The sequence below is a fragment of the Geotrypetes seraphini genome, chromosome 5 (assembly GCF_902459505.1).
Source record: "Geotrypetes seraphini chromosome 5, aGeoSer1.1, whole genome shotgun sequence".
Taxonomy (NCBI): domain Eukaryota; kingdom Metazoa; phylum Chordata; class Amphibia; order Gymnophiona; family Dermophiidae; genus Geotrypetes; species Geotrypetes seraphini.
The window spans coordinates 246,456,538-246,482,786 of record NC_047088.1 but is presented as its reverse complement, the minus strand read 5'-3'; the positions used below and the strand labels follow the sequence as shown (position 1 = coordinate 246,482,786).

The following is a 26,249-nucleotide window of genomic DNA, read 5'->3' as shown; positions in this document are numbered from 1 at the left end:
CTAGGTCGTAGAGTCCTGAGGAAGATCATAGCCTTAGCTGCACTGCTGGCTTGCATTGGTGCATCGGAATCCATATTAATATAAATGAGCCTATTCCTGCAAGCGATGTTTGTGAAACGGCGATAGACTGGGCAAAGTCGCAGGACCAGGAAGTGACTTCAGAGGGAAAGCTGATGCTGCTTGCTGCCGGTGAAGATTTGAATAGGTTTGAGTGGGGTGGGGGGAGGGGATCACATGCAGTGGGGTGTGCACGCATGGTGGGGAAGAGTATAGGGGGTGCACAGGGCTGTAATGCCACCCCAGGCTCCTCCTTCCCTCTCTATGCCACTGTAAGATTGTAGTTGCTATGGGTTAGCGTCTATAAACAGCACTCTTTTGAGTTGGGCACCATTTATAGAGAGCATGTGGTGCCAGAATCTGTGGGCGCAACGATTCACACCAGCTGGAACCTGGCGCACCAAGCCGCTTGCCTAAATTAGGTATAGATCTGCTGATTCTGTAACACCGCGCACAAATTCCAGGAACACCCTTGACCTGCCCTTGCCCCTCATCCCCCCACCCCCGTGGCCATGCTTTCTTTTTTTGATCCATACGTGAAAATGTACACGTGTATCTTTATAGAATGCAACTGTTTGGATGCGCACATAAATTTATTACTGCCTATTAGTGCAATATATATATGATTAGAAGGTATATGTTTTGCCTTCCGGTGATGGAGAAGCATTGTTATGCCTGTTGCCTTGGACAGTGGCACCCTGTGGTTAAGCTGCAAAATTCTTTTTTTGAACTCTGTTAATAGCGACATCTAGTGGTCTGATGTATTATCATGCTTGGTTTCCTTTAATTATTCTTTCCAAGCCAACAAACCATCCCGCCTCTCCCTTCCAGGTCAGAGTCCCAAATACAAACAACATAGATACATCCACACGTACACAGAGGTTGGAAAGAATTCCATAAGCTATGATCTGCAGGCTTTCCTCACGTGTTTCATTTATCTGTTGGTTTTCATCCCGTTTCCAGACAAGGCATCAGAGTTTATAAATATTAACCTTTGTGTCTATAATATGGTACCCTGCTCGCAGCATATTGTCTAGGACTAAGTGAGCTCACAAAGGATGTTTACCCTGGGACATGATGAAAAATTTCCGCTATTGATAAGGCTGGAAGCGATTGCATTCAGAGCTACTTCAGCCCCGGTTGGTTTCCCTGTGCTGTCAGAAAGCAGCCACAGAGTAACTGGCGAAAGGTTAACGCTTCCCATTACTATTGATGATCAAGCTGGAAACCTGTCACATTCTCGTTGTCAAATGCACCTCACCTGAGTCAGGGCTCCAAATTTGTTAACAATTTAATAGCCAGCAAGGTTTCCTATTACTAGCTAAAATACCGTGTTTCCCCGATGGTAAGACACTATCTTATTTTTTTTGGAAGGCCAAAATATGCTCTAGGGCTTATTTTCGGGGGGATGCCTTATTTACCCATGAAGAAGACTACAGTACACAGTTATTGTTGAAAAAAAACAGAATTTTATTACCTGTATTGGATGTTCTGGCCGTGAACAAACTCCTGCAGTCTCCGTTAGGGAGGGATGAGGGAAGCTGCCTGTGTTTTCTTGCGCGGAGTCACGTGCGCGCGCTGCAGTCCTGTCACTTCCTCCTCTTCACTTCATGACGAGGCGCGGCACGCAGCCATGGAGGCAAATACGGTAGACGGAGGGACCACACGGAGTCACCCACCGTACCACCCGATTCGGGTAAGCGCAGGTATCGGTGGGTGGCTTATTTGCGGGGGGGTGCCTTATTTTACATTTTTTTCTAAAAAGGGGGGGCTGTCTTATTTGATGGCCCTGCCTTATCATCGGGGAAACACGGTAGGGAATCGGGTCTCGTTTAAGCTGTAGAGCACAGCTCTTGTCAGTTATTACCCATATGATATTAAACTGTTGAAAGCTATGCCTAAGATATTACAGTGTATCCTTGTGGTTATGTAGTCGAGAACATTTTACCACCTGTGTTTTCTGAGGGAGTTTTCACGATACGGTTATAATCTGTTATAATCTGTTCTCCATCGTCACGAGTGAATTTCTTTTCAAAAAGTTGATTAAAAAATCCTGATTAATCATTCAGAAAGGATGTTACAAAAAATTTATGGAGGTTTGGGAACAATTAACTAAATATTGTAAGGATTGACTTATTTAGATGAGGAAAACATACACATCCGGGGAGGGAGGAGGGAGGTATGATCTGGTATTATTTAAGGGATATGGTAAGATTGTTCACAGGTATATTTGAGTAATTGTTCAATTGGTTATTTGGGAGGGGGAAAATAATTCTTGTCATTTTTTTAAAATCTATTCTAATAAGTTTATTGTGCTTTGTTGTTAATTATACATGTAAACAGATGTGGAGGGGCATAATCGAAAGGAACGTCTAAGTCCGTTTTCGTCTAAGTCGCAAGTCGTCCAAAGTAAAAAACAGCCTAGGACACATTTTCGAAAAATACGCCCAAAATTTTTTTTGTTTCAAAACTCATCTAACTATACGTTCTGCCGATCTGATCGTCCAAGTCACTAAATCGTCCATCTTTTTGTCCAAGTCAAAAACGCCTAGAACAAGCCCTGTTGGACGTGGGGGTCTGCAAAGTGATGGGCTGAACACCCAGACATGGCACCTAAATAGTGGGGTACCTTACAGGGCACTGCTGTGAACTTCACAAAAAGAGTTCCATGTCTTCTCCTCATTACAGCTCCCTTATAGGTCATGGTGAGCCCCCTAAACCACCTCCAGAATCCCTTATCTACCACCCCAATAGCCCTTATAGCTGCAGGAGCCACTTATATGCCAGTACAAAAGGGTTTTGGGGGTGTATAGAGGAGTGCACATGTTTAAGTATCAATGCAGTGATTACAGAGGCTTATGGGCATGGGTCCTCCTTTCCATGGGTCTCTAACCACCCCCAAGATGGCTTAAGCCACCTCTGTGCTGGACGACTAGCCTTTCCTATGCCACACTGCCAGGTGATGATGGTCTGGAGGCTGAATTTTAAAGGTGTGATTACGATTTTTATGGGGTTGGAGGGGGCTTGGTGAATACTGGGGTAGTGTGTAGGGGTCTGTAGTTTGTGTCTGCAGTATTTATCTGGTGACTTTAGGTGGGTTTTTGTGACTTAGACCATGTTTTAAATGGTCTAAGTCACAACATCCAAGTTTCATCGATCCTGTGCTGTATAACTTTCGGTTATACATGCTGTACGACAGTCTAAGCTGGCCCATGTCCCTTCCAAATCCCACCCTCGACACTCCTCCTGACACGCCCCGTTTAGCTTTGGTCGTTCAGTGGCACTATGAAGGCCTAGGTCGTTTAGAAATGCGTCCAAAACCCGTTTTCATTATCGGCACTTGGACGTATTTTGACGTAGGCCACCACTGTCGCTGGCTTTCTAAAACTGACGAGAGTCAACATCACCATCTCCAAATATCCTTACCACACTAAGGTTGTGTGCTAAGTAGCCATGCCATAAGACCGAAGTGTTCCAGATTGTCTAATACTATGGGCCTCTGTGACAGAATGCCGTGATGCAGCTGTAGTCTTAGGCAGCTGTCCCACTGCAAGTAGCATGGGTGACTTGGCCAATCCAGGGCTATAAGGACTACCAATCCCCAATGGGTCACTATTCTGCGAATGACTCGGCCTATCTTCGGCCACAGTGGAAACTTGTACAGCAGTTCTCTTGTCATGACTCGAACCTTCGACTGAAAAACTGAGGGGCTTTCTTGATGTATGCTGACACCATGAGATTGAATGTTTGGTACTCCCAGTGTCTCAGTGCAGTTGAACACTCTTTGAGACAATGTCCATTCCCCTAGTTCCAGCATCCACCCGCTGAGGTAGTTGGCTTGGACATTGTCTACCTCCACTACATGCACTGCTGTTATCGCCTATAGGTGGACTTCTGCCCATTGGGCTTTTAGCTTCAGAAAAGAACACTTGGTCCCCTCCTTGCCTGTTGACATTTGCAACTGCTGTAGCAGAGAATATTCTGACTGCTTTGCCTTTCAGCTATGTTTGGAAGAAGCAGAGAGCTAATTGGATGACTCTCAACTCCAGTCTGTTGATGTATCATGTTTTCTATGATGGCAGCCATCAGCCTTGCACTGGTGACCCTCGCAATGTTGCATTAGTAACCCTCACAATGACTACCCCAGCCGTAGAGATTGGCATCCGTCGTTAGTATCACCCACGACTCTATGTGGAGAGGAAGATCTCTGGATAACGACTCCGGCCAGAGCCCTTATTTTAAACACTATTGTACATCCGTCATCCAGGGTCACTCTTTCTGGAGTGAATCCAGCTGAGAAGACCAACGTGCCAGCAATGAGCTCTGTAGAGGGCGTAGGTGTGCTCTTGCCCATAGAATCACTCTACATATGAGAAATATTTACTACTTCATAATTTTGCGTAATTATGATTTTTTTTTTTGAGTGCTTAATTCCCTTCGATGCTTCATTATAAGCAGTAGTAAAAAATAAACAAACATCTGTAGCTCTTCTGGTTTAAGTGCTTGACATGTTTACATAAGAGAGAGTGCCTGCTTTCAAGAATTCATATGCTAGTTGAGGCGACATTTATTTCAAGTAATCACTTAACTATTGCAAGCAAGATCTGGAAGAAGCAGGAGTACAACTTTTTTCTAAAGGTAGAAACCTAACTCCTAGGGCTTCATTTACAAAGTGGTGCACTACAGATTAGGGGTATGCTGAATGCGGATTTGTAGGCGGTGTAGAAAAAATAGCAAATTCTAATCATAAGAACATAAGCAATGCCTCTGCTGGGTCAGACCTGAGGTCCATCGTGCCCAGCAGTCTGCTCACGCAGCGGCCCAACAGGTCCAGGACCTGTGCAGTAATCCTCTATCTATACCCCTCTATCCCCTTTTCCAGCAGGAAATTGTCCAATCCTTTCTTGAACCCCAGTACCGTACTCTGCCCTATTACGCTCTCTGGAAGCGCATTCCAGGTGCATTATCAAATTGCATTGGTTGACATCAGCATCCTATTTTACAAATAGAAGAGCATTCTAAGTGTTCGTATAATATTGCTAAAACAGGCTGCTTCGCATTCTGTGCATGCTAATTGGTAGTACCGCTTTGTAAAAAGAGCCATACAGTAAAAGGTAAACCCTGTATATGAAGTTGGGTTAATTGGCATAATCAGCTCCCTTTGTAATATTTGGGCTTATAGAGAAATCATTGTTGAATGTAAGATGATTGATGGATTCTTATCTGGTCTAATGCAGGGATCTCAAAGTCATGCACATAGATCTCATGCATATTCATTGGGGAAATCCTGAAAACCCGCCTGGATTGCGGCCCTCAAGGAGGGACTTTGAGACCCCTGGTCTAATGCTAGCCTAGTGATGGTTTCTGTTAATATTTTTCAAGTGAATATTTGATCCAGAGTTTAATTTAAAATGCTAATGTAAAAAAACAAACAAACCCCAAAATAACAACAGCCATGAAACCTGTGGGATTTAGAACATGACACGGTTCAGCGGACGGCCACAAGGATGATCTCGGGGCTCAAGGGTCTCTCGTACGAAGAGAGACTGAACAAATTGCAGCTCTACACTCTCGAGGAACTTAGGGTGAGGGGAGACATGATCGAAACATTTAAGTACCTCACGGGACGTGTCGAAGTGGAAGATGATATTTTATTTCTCAAGGGACCCTCGGCCACAAGAGGGCACCCGCTCAAACTCAGGGGCGGAAAATTTCATGGCGACACCAGAAAGTATTTCTTCACAGAGAGAGTGGTTGATCATTGGAACAAGCTTCCAGTGCAGGTGATCGAGGCAGACAGCGTGCCAGACTTTAAGAATAAATGGGATACCCATGTGGGATCCCTACGAGGGTCAAGATAAGGAAATTGGGTCATTAGGGCATAGACAGGGGGTGGGTAAGCAGAGTGGGCAGACTTGATGGGCTGTAGCCCTTTTCTGCCGTCATCTTCTATGTTTCTATGATGGGTCATTTGGCCTTTATCTGCCATCATGTTTCTAATCAGAAAGTTCTATGACATCACAATGCAGGTGTAAAGAGCCTTAGCCTATAGGAAGAGAAGATGCAAATGTTAAGAGCCTTAGCCAATAGGGAGAGGAGGAGAGAGTGGCTGCTGCAGACACCAGAAAGTATTTCTTCACAGAGAGAGTGGTTGATCATTGTAACAAGCTTCCAGTGCAGGTGATCAAGGCAGACAGCGTGCCAGACTTTAAGAATAAATGGGATACCCATGTGGGATCCCTACGAGGGTCAAGATAAGGAAATTGGGTCATTAGGGCATAGCCAGGGGGTGGGTAAGCAGAGTGGGCAGACTTGATGGGCTGTAGCCCTTTTCTGCCGTCATCTTCTATGTTTCTATGTCTATGTTTCTATCTTTAAATATAGGTTATATGCTTTTACACCACATATTCTCCTGTAGCTGACTGTCCCGTCACAGTCGCTGTAGGTGTGGTCTTGTTTTTTGCATGAGCATGCCATTATGGGCTTTGACACTTCGCATTATGAAACAGCTTCCAGTCACCTGATTTTGTAATGCAGTGTGCTACAATTTACTTCTCAGCAGCAGGAAACATTTGGGTGAAGTCTGGAAATACCAAAAACAGGAGAATGTGAGCAGGTTGTTTCCAGAGAACCTCCCAAGTTGTTGTACAGTTCAGATCTCATCAACTTCCCCCTCCCAGGTCCACCCGGATCATGCCTCAGCAGCAAAAGAGAACAACAATTTCTTTGATAGCACTAGAGACAACTTTCCATAACTGAACAGAATGGAGGAGTACCCCAGCGATTAGAGGGGTGGGCTTAGGAGCAGGGAAGCTAGGCTTCAAATCCCAATGAAAATGATAAAAGGTTTAGGATGACTTCCCTATGAGGAAAGGCTAAAGTGGCTAGGGCTCTTCAGCTTGGAGAAGAGACAGATTAGGGGTGATATGATAGACGTCTATAGAATAATGAGTGGAGTGTAAAGGGTAGAGATGTGAATCGCTTGTTTACTCTTTCCAAAAATACTAGGACTAGGGGGCATTGCGATGAAGCTACTAAGTAGTAGATTTAAAACAAACCAGAGGAAATATTTCTTCACATAATGTGTAATTGGGAAGGGGTAAAACGCGGACCTGACAGACCTCACGGATCTAAACCCGCACGTTCTTAAAAATCTGAGATAGTTAGTTTCTGGCTCTGACAGACCTCGGTGACAATTTAGCGCTGACGGATCCGTCTCAGCATAGGGAGGGGAAAGTATTAGGATCCGTCAGCGCTACAATGTCACCGAGGTCTGTCAGAGCCGATTTACTGGGGCTGCAGGAAACCAGTTTAAAGGATTCGTTTTGGAGCCGCTCCAGCACTAGCACTAGTCTCTGGCTCTGACAGACCTCGGTGACATTTTAGCGCTGACGGATCCTAATACTTTTCCCTCCCTATGCTGAGATGGATCCGTCAGCATTAAATTGTCACCGAGGTCTGTCAGAGCCAGAAACTAACTACAAGTAGCGTGGACCTCGGATTTTTAAGGATGTGCGGGTTTGGATCCGCAAGGTCCGCGTTTTACTCCTTCCCTGTGTAATTAAACTCTGGAATTCGTTGCCAGAGAATGTGGTGAAATCAGTTAGCTTAGCAGGGTTTAAAAAAGGCTTGGATAATTTCCTAAAAGAGAAGTCCATAGGCCATTATTGAGAGGGCTTTGAGAAATCCGCTGCTTATCTGTTTTACTACTTGGGATCTAGCTGGGTACTTGGGACCTGGGTTGGCCACTGTTGGAAACAGGATACTGGGCTTGATGGACCTTCATTCTGTCCCAGTTTGGCAATTTTTATGTTCTTACATTCCATATGAGCTGGAGCAAGTTACTTAATTCTCCATTGCCTCAGGTACAAACTTAGGGGCATTGTAGTTAGTTGCAGTAATTAACGGCCTTAGCACATCTCTTCTGTGTGTTATGGCTGTAAAAACCCTGATTTTCTATTTATTTCATTAATGGCCATGCTCTAATGTAAGTATTAGCATATAACTATTTATAAAACTTACCACAGAAACACTTATACCATCTAGGTTGGCGGTGGTAAGGGCAGTGGAATAATAAGGGGGGAGGGGCAGTCCGCCCCAGGCGCCATGTTGGTGGGGGTGCCGACACCCCTCAGCCTCTTCCCACTCCTCCCCCTCGCCACAGTCGTGCCCTCCCCCCCATTCCCTTCCCTCGTACCTCTAGTTCACCATCGTGAGCAACAGTTTCAATGTGTTCCTCGCCACCACATCAGCTCTCCCGCCGACGCCGCTTCCGGGTGCCACGCATAGGAAGTGACAACAGAGGGAGAGCCACCGGGGTCGTGAGGAGCACGTTGAAGTTGTTTCTCGCGGTGGTAAACAACTAGAGATATGGGGGAAGGGAAGGAGGGATCGGGGCAGGAGCAGGTGGGCGGAGATGAGGGAGGGGGAGGGGCACCTTCGCCTCGGGTGCCTTTCACCCTTGCTATGTCGCTGGGTAAGAGCTCCTGTGTTAACTATGTACTAACCAGTTAGGCCCATATTCTATAAATGCTCATAGGAACTCTATGAACAAACAAAACAAAACTGCAGATATGTACAATGATGTAGGCAAGTTTTTATTGTGACAACCAAAATATATATTAAAACCTTTTTACCAAACAGGGGACCCAACACGGTCCGTGTTTCGGACAACCTTCATCAGGGGTCCATGGTAAAAAGAGGAAAAAACACTCTAGCGATTTTTACTACATTTAGTGACTTTCGGCGTGACATTTTATCTGTTTGTTTTTATTGTACTTTCCAACATTTTTTGTGACATATGTTTTTTCCTCTTTTTACCATGGACCCCTGATGAAGGTTGTCCGAAACACGGACCGTGTTGGGTCCCCTGTTTGGAATGTTTTAATATATATTTTGGTTGTCACAATAAAAACTTGCCTACATCGTTGTACATATCTGCAGTTTTGTTTTGCTTGTTCCTGGTTGGTTTTTTCACTGCAGACAAGGTTGGACTCCTCCTCCTCTTGGTTCTGTCGCATAGGAACTCTATGACCATCATAGCAGCGCAGCGCATTCAGCGTGCCGGTCGGACCTTAAATTCTCTTGCGCAGTTTTGTAAAAGGGGGGGGGGGCTAAGTTGCAAACATTGTTTAAAACAAATAAAAAAGCATTCTAAAATGAAAAATGTAGGTGTCTACTGGTGCCTTTATAAACAGCGCCTGCAACGCACCTTTGGAGGCGCTTTACGACACCTAACACCACTATAGGTGTGGCTAATGCCGGGAGTGGCATTACTTCCACAGGTGATAAAGAACCCAGCGCAAGAAAATGTTTGACAGCCTACTAGCGACGCATGCAGCAAAACTGGACCATATCATCTCCAACCTGCGGATAACAACAAGTGACTTCAAATCTTTTCGTAAAGAAATCAAAACCCAACTATTCAAAAAATGTATCCAGATGTCTTAACTCTAACCCTGGACTCCCCTCCGTGTAATTCCCTCAACCTCTCCCCCTCTCCAGTTATCCTTACTCTTCAAAGCCTCAAGCATGTCAACTGCTTCCCAAACTGTATATATACTGGAATGGTGTCAGGTCAAAAGCGCGCCGGGACAAAGGCGCGCCCAGACAATTGAGCGCAGCGTGGGGGTGCGCGCCACAGAAAATTACTGTTTTTAGGGCTCCGACGGGGGGGCGTGGGAGGGAACACCCCCACTTTACTTAATAGAGATCGCGCCGCATTGTGGGGGCGTTGTGGGGGGTTTGGGGGGTTGTAACCCCCCACATTTTACTGAAAACTTCACTTTTTCCCTGTTTTTAGGGAAAAAGTTAAGTTTACAGTAAAATGTGGCGGGTTACAACCCCCCAAACCCCCCATAACGCTGGCGCGATATCTATTAAGTAAACTGGGGGGGCTCCCCAACAAAACCCCCCGTCGGATCCCCTAAAAACTGTAATTTTCTTCGGCGCGCGCCTCCGTCTTGCGCTCAGTTGTCGGCGTGCGCCTTTGTCTTTCGCGGGGTTGTCTATGAACCTACTGGAACTGCACTTTCCCCAATTAGTACATCTCCCCAAATTGTAAATCTACTGGAATAGCCCAATCTTCCATGCTGTATCCCATTCCCAAAACTGTAATTCACCAATCTTCTGGTAATCCACCAATCTTCTTGTAATTTCTCCTGGAAATGTCCAGATGTCTCTTTTGTAATCCGCCCAGAACTGCAAGGTACGGGCGGAATAGAAGTCAGTAATGTAATGTACTTAGCTATACATATGTCAATGCTCAGGTATCCAGGGATTTTCAGGCAGTCACCCGAGTGGCATAACTCATGGTGGTAAGATCCTCATTCATCCCAACCTAGCATTTATGGTGTTTTAACTAATTTTTTCTTTTTACTTATTTCATCTATGTAATGTACTTTATGTATGTATATAAAGCCAACTTAGCTTTCATATATATGATTTCTGTCCCCTTAGCCGACGCGTTTCGCTATCACTTTATCAGGACAGGGAACTCTACAAAACATAAAAATAGAGCATTTAAATACTTAGCATTCCCTCCCAGTTTCAATATAATATCAGGGGAAATGCTCTAATTCTAAACACATACTTTGTTTCATAATGCTTACATGCTTCACATAGTCTCTGGCAGCTTAAAATGGCCATAGCGTTCTCTATCACTCTGAAACAGGGCAACTCCGATTACGTCAGCCCCAAACAGGGCCAATCACAGCTAAAGAAATCAAAAAGAGGCCAAAAGCAATCTCAGGCATACACACTCAAAGGCCAACTTCAGAATAAGAGAGCCGAAAACCCGGACTGAGAAGTGGCATTAGGCATCGTAAAGCGCCTAGGTGTGATTCATGTGAAGTATCGCTAATTAAATTAAAAGTTATGTCCCAACTTGGAAAGCAGGTTTCTTTAAAAATTATGCACCAGTTCTAGCGTGCAAATTTGAGTAGGGGACATGGTCAGGAGAGGGGCATGTAACATAGTAACATAGTAGATGACAGCAGATAAAGACCCGAATGGTCCATCCAGCCTGCCCAACCTGATTCAATTTAAATTTTTAAATTTTTTCTTCTTAGCTATTTCTGGGCAAGAATCCAAAGCGTTACCCTGTACTGTGCTTGGGTTCCAGCCATCGAAGCCCTCCCCAGCCCATCCTCCACCAAACGGCCATATACAGACACAGACCGTGCAAGTCTGCCCAGTACTGGCCTTAGTTCAATATTTAATATTATTTTCTGATTCTAGATCCTCTGTGTTCATCCCACGCTTCTTTGAACTCAGTCACAGTTTTACTCTCCACCACCTCTCTCGGGAGCGCATTCCAGGCATCCACCACCCTCTCCGTAAAGTAGAATTTCCTAACATTGCCCCTGAATCTACTACCCCTCAACCTCAAATTATGTCCTCTGGTTTTACCATTTTCCTTTCTCTGGAAAAGATTTTGTTCTAAGTTAATACCCTTCAAGTATTTGAACGTCTGAATCATATCTCCCCTGTCTCTCCTTTCCTCTAGGGTATACATATTCAGGGCTTCCTCTAGGGTATACATATTCATGGGCATCCTGAAAGTTTTGCGCATTGTTAAAGAGTATGCCCACTCCGTGCTCAACTTAGACATTTAGGCCTGGTTTTAGCTGGCCTTAATGGATGTACTTAAAAATTACACTGGCGCTTAGTGTGGTGGACACCTGGAATGCTCTTCCAGAGAGCGTAATAGGGCAGAGTACGGTACTGGAGTTCAAGAAAGGATTGGACAATTTCCTGCTGGAAAAGGGGATAGAGGGGTATAGATAGAGATTTACTGCACAGGTCCTGGACCTGTTGGGCCGCCGTGTGAGCGGACTGCTGGGCACAATGGACCTCAGGTCTGACCCAGTTGCTTATGTTCTTAGTGTGATTCTGTAAAGCTGTGCATACCTTTTAGAATCACGCTAAGCACTGTTCCAGTTGGTGCCAATTTTATGGGTACTATATGTGGAGGGCCACTTTCAATAGGAGGCCTGAAAAACATTTCCTGAAAAACATCCAAATATCAGGCGGAGGAAATGGCCATTTTTGAAGAAGACTAAGAATGTTATAATACCCCTGTATCGCTCCAGGGTGTGACCTCACCTGAAGTATTGTGCTCAACTCTGGTCTCCTTATCTAAGGAAAGATTTAGCGGCACTAGAAAAGGTTCAAAAAAGAGCGACCAAGGTGGTAAAGGGGATGGAGCTCCTCTCGTACGAGGAAAGGCTAAAACGGTTAGGACTCTTCAGCTTGGAAAAGAGACGGCTGAGGGGAGATAGGATTGAAGTCTACAAAATCCTGAGTGGAGTAGATTGGGTACAAGTGGATCGATTTTCACTCCGTCAATAATTACAAAGACTAGGGAACACTCGATGAAGTTACAGGGAAATACTTTTAAAACTAATAGGAGGTAATTTTTTTTTTCAATAGTTGGCTCTACAGGTGGAGGCCACATTCAATAGTGTGTGTGTGTGTGTGGGGGGGGTCATTACTTAATCCCTCCAGTGGTCATATGGTCAATTTGGGTACTTTTTTGGCACTTATATGTTTCTAAAATAAACCTAGCCCAAAATGTCTAAGTTCCATCTAGGACGGCCTGGAAAAGGTTCGATTATCACCGCAAGACGTCCAACTCTAACCCGCCCAAAGCCCATCCACAACACGCCTCTCAACATATCCCCTGGATTTCTTGGCGCACAGTGGACAAAATGCCTCACTAGACATCCTGAAAAGGGGCTTTAAAAATCTGCATAAGAACATAAGAATTGCCACTGCTGGGTCAGACCAGTGGTCCTTCGTGCCCAGGAATTCACTCCCGCGGCTGCCCCTAGGTCAAAGACCTGGCAATTAGGACATCCAAGTGCCGACTTATGACGGTTTTTGGACATTTTTGATTACGAGCCCCTTTACTATATGTAAATCCATATTATGAATATCCTGAAAACCAGATTGATTGGGGGGAGCCCCAGGACAGTTTGGGAAGCTGCAGAACTATTCTACGTAGCTAAGATTCATGGACAGCTTTTTCACACAGCAATCCTGGATTCTGTTGTACCTGGAGCAGAAAAGGACCGTAAGAGTGCGATTTACCAACTGTTTGCTCCAGCTTGAAAGCTAACAGAATGCTGGGCACATTAAGAAGGGAATTACAACCAGGACGAAGGAAATCATCATGCCACTGTATCGTGCAATGGTGCGCCCGCAACTAGAGTACTGCGTCCAATATTGGTCGCCGTACCTCAAGAAAGACATGGCGATACTTGAGAAGGTCCAGAGAAGAGCTACGAAAATGATAAATGGTATGCAGGACTGTTCATACGCTGACAGGCTGGACAAGCTGGGGCTCTTCTCCCTGGAAAAGAGGAGGCTTAGGGGAGACATGATAGAAACTTTCAAGATCATGAAGGGCATGGAGAAGGTAGACAAGGCTAGATTCTTCAAACTACAGGGAACCACAAGCACAAGAGGGCACTCGGAGAAACTGGAAGGGGACAAGTTTAGAACCAATGCCAGGAGGTCCTTCTTCACACAGAGGGTTGTGGACACATGGAACGCGCTCCCGGAGGAAGTGGTCGGGCAGAGTGCGCTACGGGGATTCAAAGAGGGATTGGATGGATTCCTGAAGGATAGGGGGATTGAGGGATACAGATAAGGGTAGATAAGAGTATGGAAAGAGTATAGATAAAAACAATTGGGGACTATAGGGCTAAATCAAGATAACCTGACAGGTCATGGACCTGATGGGCCACCGCGGGTGCGGACTGCTGGGCACGATGGACCTCTGGTCTGACCCAGCGGAGGCAAATTCTTATGTTCTTATGACCCTTCTTAAGTCAAAGCCCAAATTCTGCATAAACAGCTTGCTCCTTGCCTTGGCAGTTCTCATTAATGAAGTTTGTATCTTTAATATTTTATTAGAGAAAACATCCTTTCAGCCTGCCCACTAGGTTTATTTAAATGACCTTTTTTGGCAAAGCTTGAGTTTTATTGCAAGCAGTATAGCCAAGGGATTGTAAGACGTTAGTCCAAATACTGCTTATAAATAAACATTTAATATAACTGAAATGTTTGCTGTTTTCTGACCCTAAACACTCCTATTTGCCCACACCCAGCATCACATTCATTCCATTATTGTGGGGCCTAGCAAGGAACAATCCCAAATGTGAGCCAGAGGTGTGAAGCCATCACATCAGTGGTGTGGGTGAGCCAGGCAGCACCCAAATAACACCTGCAACAGCATTGGCCAGTGCATTGCCTAGTGCTCCCCATGTTAACCTCGGGCCCCGCCAAAAATTCACCTCTGGTTACACCACTGGTCTAAATCCAAATAATTGCTCGTTTGTTTTCTCATCACTAGTCAGGCTTTTTGCTTGCAGAGAGTTTGCTTTCTAGCTTTTGTTTTTATTAGGATTTTTTTATATACCGCCTATCAAGATTATCTAAGCGGTTTTACAATCAGGTACTCAAGCATTTTTCCCTGTCTGTCCTGGTGAACTCATAATCTATCTAACGTACCTGGGGCTATGGAGGATTAAGTGACTTGCCCAGGGTCACAAGGAGCAGTGCGGGGTTTGAACCCACAACCCCAGAATGCTGAGGCTGTAGCTTTAACCACTGCGTCACACACTCCTCTGTATGGAGCGTGGACATGGAGTTGTGCAGCTTAGAAGGGAGGAGTTAGCTGGGGATGGTGGAGGAAGGAAGCTTAGTTTAGGGATGTGACTATAGTTTTTATATAGCAAATATTTGTTTGTGTGGGGAGAAGAGCTGGGTGTACAGAGTACATTAGGAGTGTGCAAGCCCAAAAAATTTATTCTTTTGTATTTTTTGTTTTGATGAGGGATTGTTTTCAGTAGTGAACACTATTGATAACACAACACACACACACACGTGTTTTGCAGGTGGATTATAACCAATGTTCAGTCAGGCCACTAATCTGCCCCCCTCCTCCCCCCCGCAAGCTGTCAATGAGGGCAGTTTACAAAAGTCATTTACCTGGGTAGATCAAATATTTGAAACTCGCCTTCCCTTTGATTTTTCGTGCAGCTGTAAGGATCTAACCTTTTGTTGCTGCTCTTTGCTTTCTCCCAAAAACTGCTGTCCTAGGCATCAGCCTAATCTAACCTGATCATGTGGCCCACCCTGCTAGTGGGTAGCTGTGTGCACAGCTGGATTAAAGCAGAAGCAAACTAGGCCACAGGTCCAAAAGTGTAGGGGGGGCCATGCCGGATGTGCTCAGGATACAGAAGGACTGCCAACCGCATGGATTTTTTTTTTCAGGATTCTAAAAAGTTGTACATTACCCATCTCAAAGCCAGACAGAAGGATGGCTAAGTGTGTGGTAGTGTTGCTCGATTCACCAATACACTTTGGTGAATTGATTCGAATTGATCCGTTGTCCAAGAAAATTGGACTCGATGATTCAGCGACCAACACCCCCCCACCCCACCCCCCACACCACCCCGGTGAGACCTGGCATAACTCTGAGACCTCCTAAAGCAGCAACAGCGGCAGCACTCTGAACGGGCTGCTTCACGGCCTGCCCCGCCAGCACCTTCCCTCTGCTGTGTCACTGATGACATCATCAGTGATGAAGCAGAAGGAAGCCCTAGGCTCTGATTGGCCCAGATTGCTTAAGGCCCGCTGTGGAGGGGGAGGGGGTTAGCAGTGTCGGATGATTGTGCGACATGACAGGAGAGAGTGGGCATCTTTCCTGCCGATCTTCAATTTGGGGTTTGTTTGTTTTTTATTTTAGTTTGCATGGTGGGGGGTGCAAGCTGCGTCCTTTTCCCCACTCCTTTTTAATGTTCACGGCGTGAGCAGCAACACCAAGCTGCTGCTCGCTCTGGCGTCGGCTCTTCTTCTGACATCACATCCTGGATCCGCACCTACGAAGCGGCAGCAGAGGAAGAAGAGCCGACGCTGGTGCGAGCAGCAGTTTGGGATTGGGAAGGAAAGGGGTGTGCGCATGTGGCAGGAAGGGGTGGGGGTGGAGCTGATGGGGTGGGAGAAGGCGAAGAGGGCGGGCGAGAGGCACCACCGCCCCAGGTGTGTCTCACCTTCGCTATGCCACTGCATGGCTGCTCTCGTAAGAGCATAAGAATCGCCGCTGCTGGGTCAGACCAGTGGTCCATCGTGCCCAGCAGTCCGCACATGCGGTTTAAAGACCAGTGTCCTAAACGAGCCTAGCTTTACCTGCGTACTTTCTGGTTCAGCGGGAACTTGTCTAACTTTGTCTTGAATCCCTGGAGGGTGTTTCCCCTATTTGAATCCCTGGAGGGTGTTTTCCCCTATTTGAATCCCTGGAGGGTGTTTTCCCCTATTTGAATCCCTGGAGGGTGTTTCCCCTATTTGAATCCCTGGAGTGTGTTTTCCCCTATAACAGACTCTGAAAGAGCGTTCCAGTTTTCTACCACTCTCTGGGTGAAGAAGAACTTCCTTACGTTTGTATGGAATCGATCCCCTTTTAATTTTAGAGAGTGCCTTCTCGTTCTCTCTACCGTGGAGAGTGTAAACAACCTGTCCTTATCTACTAAGTCTATTCCCTTCATTATCTTGAATGTTTCGATCATGTCCCTATCCTTTTCAATATTTACATGTCCTCTTTGAAACTCCTTCATCTATCCCCTCTGGAAACTCTCTACACCTATGCTGATGATATCCTCATCCTCCTTGAGACCGACTTGAACCTCACTAACCTCGCTGAGAACATATCCGCATGTATAATGAACCTTCAATCCTGGGCACATTCTGTACAAATGAAATTGAACGAGTCCAAAACAAAACTACTTTTGTTATTTAGGTCATTTACCCACCTCCATCCCATTATCTTCCAGCTCCACTCTTCAGCTTGAGTTTTCAAGCAAAGTCCTTGGCATCATCATAGACTCCTCTCTCTCCTTCAATGACCACCTCAACTTCTTGGTAAAAAAATGCTTCTTTAGTCTTCATATGCTGAGGAAAGTGAGATCGTACTTTCATCATTCTCACTTCGTCGTCCTTGTTCAATCCACCATCCTCTCTAGACTGGATTATTGCAACTCCATCTATTTAAGCCTAACTAAAAAAAAAACTTCATAGACTTCAGCTAATCCAGAACGCCGCGGCCAAGCTTATTTTCGCTAAAGGCAAGTTCGACCACGTCTCCCCACTCCTGTCCAAACTTCACTGGCTCCCAGTTCACTCCAGAGTCCTCTTTAAATGTGCCTGTTTAGCTTTCAAGATCCTACATGGCATCCTCCCTCCCGTTATCCCTCTCTTCTGGAACTCCTCTAACCCTAATTCCACTAGATCCTCCCAAAAACTGAAACTATCATTCCCCTCTGCTAAAGGCATATCCCGCGTAGGAAAACTAGGAACATCCCTCCCCTTTAGAACCACAGAACTCTGAAACAACCTCACATCCCCGCTCAGAATTTCAAGCTCCCTCCAATCCTTCCGCAAACACCTGAAAACTTGGCTCTTTTCAAAAATCTAACATCTCCCACTCTTTGGCACCTGTCCCTCTTTATCTTCCTAGCTCCTTTCCTATAACCCTTCATTGTAGCTCCTTTTCAACCTAACCCTGTAAACCGTGCCGAGCTCTACACTTGTGGAGATGGTGCGGTATACAAACCTAAGGTTTAGTTTAGTCCCCTCTCAGTCTCCTCTTTTCAAGGGAGAAGAGGCCCAGTTTCTCTAATCTCTCTCTATACGGCAACTCCTCCAGCCCCTTAACCATTTCAGTCGCTCTTCTCTGGACCCTTTCGAGTGGTGGTCTACCCGCTAGGCTTCTCCATTCAAAATATGTGCAGTCCTCATCCTCACTCACAAACTGTTACTGCTATCATAGGCACAGCTCGGCTTTGTACTTTGCCCTGTTACTTCTGGAAAAGTAAAATAATGATGGGACGATGGGGGGGGGGGGCACAAATATGTTTGCTTATGGCCTAATATCGTGCTAATCCAGCCCTGTTTGTGTGCACACATTTTATGCTCAAATTGCCTCCTCAATAAATTGCTATAATCTTTTTCCCTTCCCCCCCTCACAAATAACCATTGTCCCAGGACCAATAAATTCATCCAAAAATAAGGATTTAAAGATTCAGCGGAGATCTTCTCAACCTGAAACATTGAGGGCAGTTCAAAGTTTCTTTTGCCTGACCCAGATCATAAGAAACTCCCTGGTTCTCACAGCCCACTGCTGTAGCCATGCAGGGAAGAGGAAGGAAGGACTATGGCCGCCCACTGCATGCCCTAGATCTGGTGGACTCGAAAAGCAGTAGGGAAAACAAAAACCAACCGAATGTCCTGCACAAACACGCCTTGGGTACAGCGGCGAGATGGCAACTCGGGCTTCGGAGGTGTGCGGCTGGGGTGGGCGGGGCGAGTGGAACACGGCCCAGGGCGCCGGCCCCGCCCCTCGCCCCGCCCTCCCATAGGTGTCCCGGCCAGCGCTCGCCGCGCGCTCCGGGCTCCCCTCGCGCTCCGGCGCTTGTCATGCGTGGCGGCGGTGCAGGATGAAAGGCGGCCGACGGACGTACTCCTGCCGGTCTTGCGTGGGCTGCTTCGTTGCCAAGTGCTGCTGTTGCTGTCCGGTGGCAGGTCAGTGGTGGCCGGGCTTTGCGCTGCCCTTTTCACCCCGCTGCTTCTTTAGTTGTTTGCTCGGCTTCCTGGCCCGCTGGAGGGTGGTTTCGTTGGAAAATGGCCTTAAAGCAAGTTGAGATGGCTTTGCTCTTCGTGTACATGGATCGTGCACTTTGCTGCACGCTATTGGGAGGGAGGGGGAGGGGGAGGGGTATAATGTATATGAAATATACATTTGCTAGGAATTGTGAGTTTTGAAGGATGTACCTGAGCCGATGGACTTGCCAAAGTCCTGGCAGAAAAAGTGATATTTTTGACACGGATTAGTGATATTCTTGCAAGCTCCCCTTTTCCCTTTCAAGTGACATGCAGGATCTGCCCTGCTCGATTGTAGCCCAGATTTTTGCTTACATGTCTAAGAACACGTTTAAGTGCCCGGACTGGAGAGCTGAGGGTGAGAATGGTGTTCTGTTGGCATATACGGGGATGTGAGCTCTCAATATAAATGTTTTCCAATCCTTTAACCCTACTCCTCTGCCCTCTAACCCAGCCAGCCGTGACATCTCTTTTGTCTGTCTTGCCTGTTTAGATTGTAAGCTCTTGGAAGCAGGGACTGCTTTCTTACTCTTTGTGACTCTGTACAGCGCCGCGTGCGTCTGGTAGCGCTATAGAAAGAATTAATAGTAGCGGTAGTAGTTTTCTGAAACCCAAAGTCGACCCGGGCCTTTAAACTCCGGCTTTGATGGTACTCCTTGAAAGGGGAAAAGTGGCTGGCGTGTGTGGTTTGTTTTAAATGCTGAAAAAGTCGTAGAAGCATACAGTCACGTTGTGCTCTGGCTTTTAAAAACAGCACAAGGTCCCTGTTAATAGAGCAGAGATCTCAAAGTCCCTCCTTGAGGGCCAGCAATCCAGTCCTGCTTTCAGGATTTCCCCAATGAATATGCATTGAAAGCACTGCATGCACATGGATCTCATGCATATTCATTGGGGAAATCCTGAAAACCCAACTGGATTGCGGCCCTCAAGGAGGGACTTTGAGACCCCTTAATAGAGCTTCTACGAATTTGTCTATGGCAGGGGTGTCAAAGTCCCTCCTCAAGGGCCGCAATCCAGTCGGGTTTTCAGGATTTCCCCAATGCATATGCATGAGATCTATTAGCATACAATGAAAGCAGTGCATGCAAATAGATCTCATGTGTATTCATTGCGGAAATCCTGAACACCCGACTGGATTGCGGCCCTTGAGGAGGGACTTTGACACCCCTGGTCTAATGGCTTTGGAAATAAGCCCGATGCAAAAAGTTGACTGATATATTGTTGTTGGGTTGTTTTCTTGTTGTTGGAGTTTTTTTGGGTTGGGTGTTTCTGTTGGGGTTTTTTGTTTTTTTTTGGGGGGGGGGTTAGCAATGGTTATGCAAAGTTGAAACACGCTGATTCCTTGTCTATTCCCTTAAGAGAATCGTTTACATCTTTTACTGCGGTGCAGATCAGAGTCTCTTATGCAATTGTAGCTGACCCTTTAAAAAAGTGTCTGGTTTGCAGACAAAAGGACATCTTTCTGCTGTTTGCTTTCAATAAGAACCCTGGGGGAGCACACAGAATACAAATTGCACAAGATGCTAATTTGGAGCCTTCTATGATGGCTTGTTCGTTTTCAATTGTGAAAGTCTGATAGGTGATTTGGTATTGATAGAGATTCCTTATTAATGTATCAGGGTTTAGATAGCTCTGTGGTTGCTCTGCCCTCTGTTTTCTTGAGTTGTTTTGGCTTTGTAGATCCCTCCTTTGCCTAGGTAGGAAGTATTAAGAGGGGTGAGGTTAGGTGCCGAACCCGGTTTCTTTAGGTCACAGAGAATAAGGTGACTAATAGAGTCCTGCACAGGTTGATAGGACCCATTACTCAGGTATGGCTCAAAGCCAATCATATTTCCTCAGGAGAAATGAGTTGCATAATAGACATTAACCCTTTCAGGACCAAGGGACATATTTGTCCCATAACTTTAAAATCCTATACATTTTGATTGGGATAGTCTACAGTTCTAAATTTGATATGTACGGATTCCATATGATACTGCCTTTATGTAAACAAACTGGTTCCGACATTCATTCATTAGCGTAGTTGCTAGATCGACGAAAAGATTCACTTGCCACACTGTCCATAAGCCAGAAGTGTGATTTTTTTAAATAAAAATAATGATATTTCACAAAAAAAATCAATTTTTTGGCATCTGCAAGCCCTTTTTACCATAAAAATGTCGTCAAAACCACAAAAATTGGCCTACGATCCTTATGGTCCTGAAAGGGTTAAGACCATCTGGAGCTGGCTTTTTTTTTTTTTTTTTTTTTCTTAAATTCAACTATTTAAAAAGAGAGTTCTTTATATCATGTCACCAGCAAGGATTAAATATAGGTAAAAAACTGAAAGCAGAATTGTAAGATAACTCACCCTTGAGCATAGCATAGCACAAGAGTACACTTCTCCCTCCGTATTCGCGGTTTCAGCATTTGCGGTTTCGATTATTCACGGTTTTTAGCTTGCTGGCTCCTCCCCCCAAATTACATCAGCTTGCATAGAGAAAGCACTGATTCCAAGCGTTTACAGAGAAAATCGCCGATTCCCAGCACTTTCTTCACCGTGTTTTGCTTCTCCTTCAGGAACAGGCCAGGTCTCCCACCATGTTATTCGCAGTTTCACCCTATTCACGATGGTTTTTAAAAGAAAACAGCGAATAACATATGAAAAAGTCATTTGCGGTTTTTCTGTATTTACGGTTTTGTTAATCCCCTATCACAGCGAATACGGAGGGAGAAGTGTAACACCAAAGGTTTGCCCCCTCCCCTCCCCCACACCGTAACCAAAACAGTTTGGGAATAGATCTGATTCTAGACAAAAAAAACCCCACAGCGTGCAGTATGGGCGGAGGGCACCGGGCACATGTGGGTCTGCGCTTCTGGCAGCTATATGTTGCATGGAAATTGGCACCCGGAGTTGTATCTGTGCATAATATCTGCACATGCCGGTGTGGAATTCTGTGCACCATACCAAAATATTAAGCACCAGAAATCATCCCAGCACATGTGTGTAACTCATGATACCAGCCCAGTAGTTTGAGCTCAGTGCTGTGTATGCCTGTTTGACACAGTAGTTCCAGCACCCTTTCCCCCTCAGCTTTCGTTTTACCCGTGTTCTGTATGGAAGCCAGAACAATGCTGTGGGACTTGTATTCTTGCAATAAAGTGAAGAAAAGGGCATGAAATCCTTAACGCCGCAGAAGAACAAGCCAATCTTTTGGTCCTGCTCTGACCTTGCATTCAAGCCTAGCATTGCACTCGGTCTTCCAGAGTTTTGCACGGAGCAGCCAGTAAGGTACAATAGCATGGATTTAAATGCGCTGTGTTCTGGTTCTTTAATAGCCTTCTGCTCTTGATACGCCAGCGTTCTGTGGTATAACCAAAGGGGTTTACTTTAATTATTACATTACATTAGTGATTTCTATTCCGCCATTGCCTTGCGGTTCAAGGCGGATTACATCCAAACTAAAACAAGAATTACATTCAAAATTTGAAGGAATAGAATAAGCGATGACATAAAATGTTTAAGGTAATAAAAATGTTGGGTAAAAATAGTTATCGACGGGAAGTAGAAGTGTTTAGGAGATAGGATTATATGCAGGTAGGTGCTTTCTCTGTCCCTAGTGGGCTCACAAGCTTTTAAGTTTTGCACCTGAGGCAGTGGACAGTTTAAGTGACTTGCCCAAGGTCACAAGGAGCCGAACCAAGTTCCCCAGGTTCTCAGCCTCTTGGTTTGGAATCTGTTGTATCATTAAAGCGTTTTCCTGGAAGATGCCTAATATTTAAGTAACAAGTAGGACTGTTGCTAAAATGTTGTGTTGCGTTCATATATCCTGCCAAATCCTCAGTAATCAGAGCTCTAGGCAGGTTACAAGGGTCGTGTTGTTACAAGGCAGTACTGTATCTTGCTATATAGAATCCTATATAGTGTTAAACATGTTACAAAAGGTTATGCATGATACATTATCATAAAAATATATCAAAAAACCATTAAAGAAGTCAAAATGAGCTGTAGAATATTTTTAGTTTAACAAACAGGGACAAGCCTCCAGATTATGGAGTAAATTTTCCCATTCTGGGATTTCTTCCAAGAGAAAGAAAACTTCTTTCCTCTTACTCCTAATAACATCACCGGCTTGAACCCATCCTCTCTACCATACTTAAAACATTAATTTATTACTTGTTCAATATTAATTATATTAATTTATTATTTACTAGTCTTAAAGCCCGTTACATTAACGGGTGCTAGAATAGATGTCTTTCTCTCTCTCTCCTTGGCTGCTTTCTGTCTGTCTTTCTTTCTTTCAGTCTCTTTTTCCTCCGCTGTCCACCACCACCCCTTGCCAGCTCCCCCTGTCCAGCAGTAGCCCTTCTCCCTTCCTTTTATGTCCCCCGTGTCCATCAGCACCTCTTCCGTGCTCCCTCTGTCCCTCTTCCCTGCTCCCCAGTCCATCAGCACCTCTTTTGTGATTCCCCTGTCCCTCTTCCCTTCCCCCGGTCCATCAGTACCTCTTCCGTGCTCCCCCTGTCCCTCTTCCCTGCTCCCCAGTCCATCAGCACCTTTTTTGTGATCCCCCTGTCCCTCTTCCCTTCCCCCAGTCCATCAGCACTTCTTCCGTGCTCCCCCTGTCCCTCTTCCCTGCTCCCTGGTCCATCAGCGCCCCTTACCTGCTCCCCCTGTCCAGCATGTTCGTTTGCAGCCTCTTTCCTGTTCCCCCGTCCATCAGCACCTCTTCCGTGCTCCCCCTGTCCCTCTTCCCTGCTCCCCAGCCCATCAACACCTCTTTCGTGCTCCCCCTGTCCCTCTTTCCTGTTCCCCCGTTCAGCACCTCTTCCGTGCTTCCCCTGTCCCTCTTCCTTGCTCCCCGGCCCATCAGCGCCCCTTACCTGCTCCCCCTGTCCAGCATGTTCGTTTGCAGCCTGGTGAGGATAGCGGCCAGCTGCAGCGAACCTCGCAGGCCGCTATGCACCTCAGTAGCAAGTTCCTTCTGACGCGATTGCATACGTCAGAGGAAAGGTGCTACTGAGGTGCTGAGCGGCCTGCGAAGTTTGCTACAGGCGGCTGCTATCCTCACCAGGCTCCTTTGAAGAACGGCGTCAGCAGCGGTACTGGGCAGTTTCACAGCAGCGGCGGCCACCGCGGCCGGCAATCGGGCAGCAATGATGCGGCTCTGGCGCCGCTGGGAGAGAGCTTGCCTGCAGCTTCCTCCAGCAGCAGCGGTTGGTGAGTGAGGGCGGGAGGAGGGGAGTGGCCAGAGTGTTCCCTGCCGCTGGGTTCTAAAATGGAACACGGCCACAGATCACACACCACGGCGGCAGGGAACATAAAACCCTTAGGGTTTTATTATATAGGATTCCTTCAATTCATAAATCTCACTATCTAGTTTTAGTTCATTCTTATTTCATTCTCCAATTAAATAATCTAATGTAAAAACTTAATGACTAGGGATTTTTCATTTATAATTTGAAAGACTACAATTCATTGCAACATTCGCAACCAACAGAAAAACTATGATCTAGATTTAAAGTGCTTCATAGAAAGTGTTTATGTGCTGTAAATAGTTAAATAATTAAATTCATTCAATTCAGTACTTCTCAATGCTTAAAGTATTTAGCTTTTTTGCTCTTTTAGAAACCAGGGCCGTTGCTTATACAGTGTTCCCCCGGTCGTTTGCGGTTGGCGGTCACGGTCATTCGCGGTATTTTCCGACCGCGAACCACCGACCAGGAGAGGACAGCTGGAGAGGCAGGAGAGAGCAGCCGGAGCTTTGACACGCAGCTCCTGATTGGTAAGGCCCGACTTTAGTGTAGGACGAGGTGGTCGGAGCATACGGCGAGAGATTTCCTGCACTCGCCGGCGCTCCGGCTGCTCTCTCCTGCCTCTCCCGCTTCCCTCTCCAGTCTCCCCCCACAAAAAAACCGTATTCACAGTTTTTCAAGATTCGCAGGTGGGTTCCTGGAACGGAACCCCTGCAAATATCGGGGAAGTATTGTATTTTCAATCTTCCGACGAGGCCTGCGTTTCATGGGATAAACTTACATCCCCGCTGTGTCAGGGATAAGACTTTACTGAACTGACTGCACGCCACTGCCGGTTCCGAGCAAAACATTATATTATCATAACATAACATTATCAAATTTCAGGCTGGCGTAATGAATTCATGTTGGAATGCTCTAATTCCTCAAGCTCAGTCTCATTACCTATTTTGAAAAATTCTTAAAACCTATCTGAGAAATACTTGACTTAATTGTAATTGTATTTTCCGAGAAATATTTGATGCTTATGCTTGTAATTCATTGTTTGTTCGACTGTTTTTGCTGTGAATCGCCTTGAACTGAAGGTTTGGCGGTGTATAAGAATAAATTATTATTTTATTAAATTGCACATGTAGGGCTCCTTTTACTAAGCTGCGATAAGCATTTTTAGCGTGCGCAGAATTGCCGCACGCACTAAACCCACGCTACGCGGCTAGAACTAACGCCAGCTCAATGCTAAAACTGCTATCGCAAAATAGTGTCTAACATTCGTTCAGTATTGTCTTTATTTCAGATGGCTTGTGTTAAAAGTCTGAGTCTCTTCGAATTTCTGGTAGGGATTTCTTTTTTTTTTTAAAACAAGTTTTTAGGTTTTTGTGGCACGCTGTACGGTACATATTGTGATGGTGCAAATTTTGACAGGACGCGAGTTCCATTCTTTTGCTATTTGGTACTTGAATGACTTGAGGCTCAGGGCAGGAATTTAAAAGGGGGCACCAGAGACCAGCAGCAGGCCGTGTTGCCTTCGGATAGGAAAGCTCCGGACCCAGGGCTACTACCCTGTTTACACTCTATTAAGGCAGCCCTGGTAGAGGAGCAAAGTGAAATTCTGGAAGTAGGAAAGGAGATTGACGCATGCAAGCTTTACGGTGAGAAAAGGCAGCATTAGGTGCGTGGGGCAGACTGGGCAAAATCGGAACTTGGGCTAGGTGATTGTTACTTCAGCACGGAGCGTTTCATGGTCCTCTTGTTATCATTTTATTGAGGAAACCTTGTGGAAAGAAAATTCAGCCAGCAGATAAAGGAGGGGTGGAAAAAATTAAAACCCAAAGGGCTCCTTTTACTAAGGTACGCTAGCGTTTTTAGCACACGCAGGATAATGCCGCGCGCTGCGTGGCTAGAACTGACCGCCAGCTCCGTGCTGGCGTTAAGGTCTAGCGGGCGGGGCAATTCTGCACGCTAATGCCCTAACGCAGCTTAGTAAAAGGAGCCCAAAGACTCATTCTACCTGTAGCTGTGATTTATACGAGGGTTGTTCCATGTCAGGTGGTCCAGAGCTCCTCACTCGACCATCTCGGACTTCTGATAAGGATATCCAAAGTTAGGAGCATGGTCTCAGCTCGGTCCAGAGTGCGGGACCCCAGTTTTTTTTTCTTTATTTAATTTTCGATACAGTTCTCCCAAGGGAGTTCAGACCGGTTTATATGAATTTATTCAGATACTCAAGCATTTTTTCCTGTCTGTCCCGGTGGGCTCACAATCTATCTAATGTACCTGGAGCAGTGGGGGGAGGGGGG

At 45.8% G+C, this 26,249-nt stretch overlaps 1 protein-coding gene across 6 annotated transcripts in view; it reads left to right on the top strand.

Moving 5' to 3' along the window:
* The window catches only part of KALRN (kalirin RhoGEF kinase), a 1,310,049-nt gene that overhangs the window by 1,035,440 nt on the left and 248,360 nt on the right, over positions 1-26,249 (top strand). Inside the window, exon 1 of one of the 6 annotated variants that reach the window (XM_033944398.1) lies at positions 18,475-18,642. The exons of the other annotated variants lie outside the window; for them this stretch is intronic. Within the exon in view, the coding sequence (XP_033800289.1) occupies positions 18,558-18,642 (85 nt within the window). The 5' untranslated portion in view covers positions 18,475-18,557. Of the gene's footprint in view, positions 1-18,474; positions 18,643-26,249 lie in introns of those variants that run through there. 6 annotated transcript variants of the gene reach the window in all.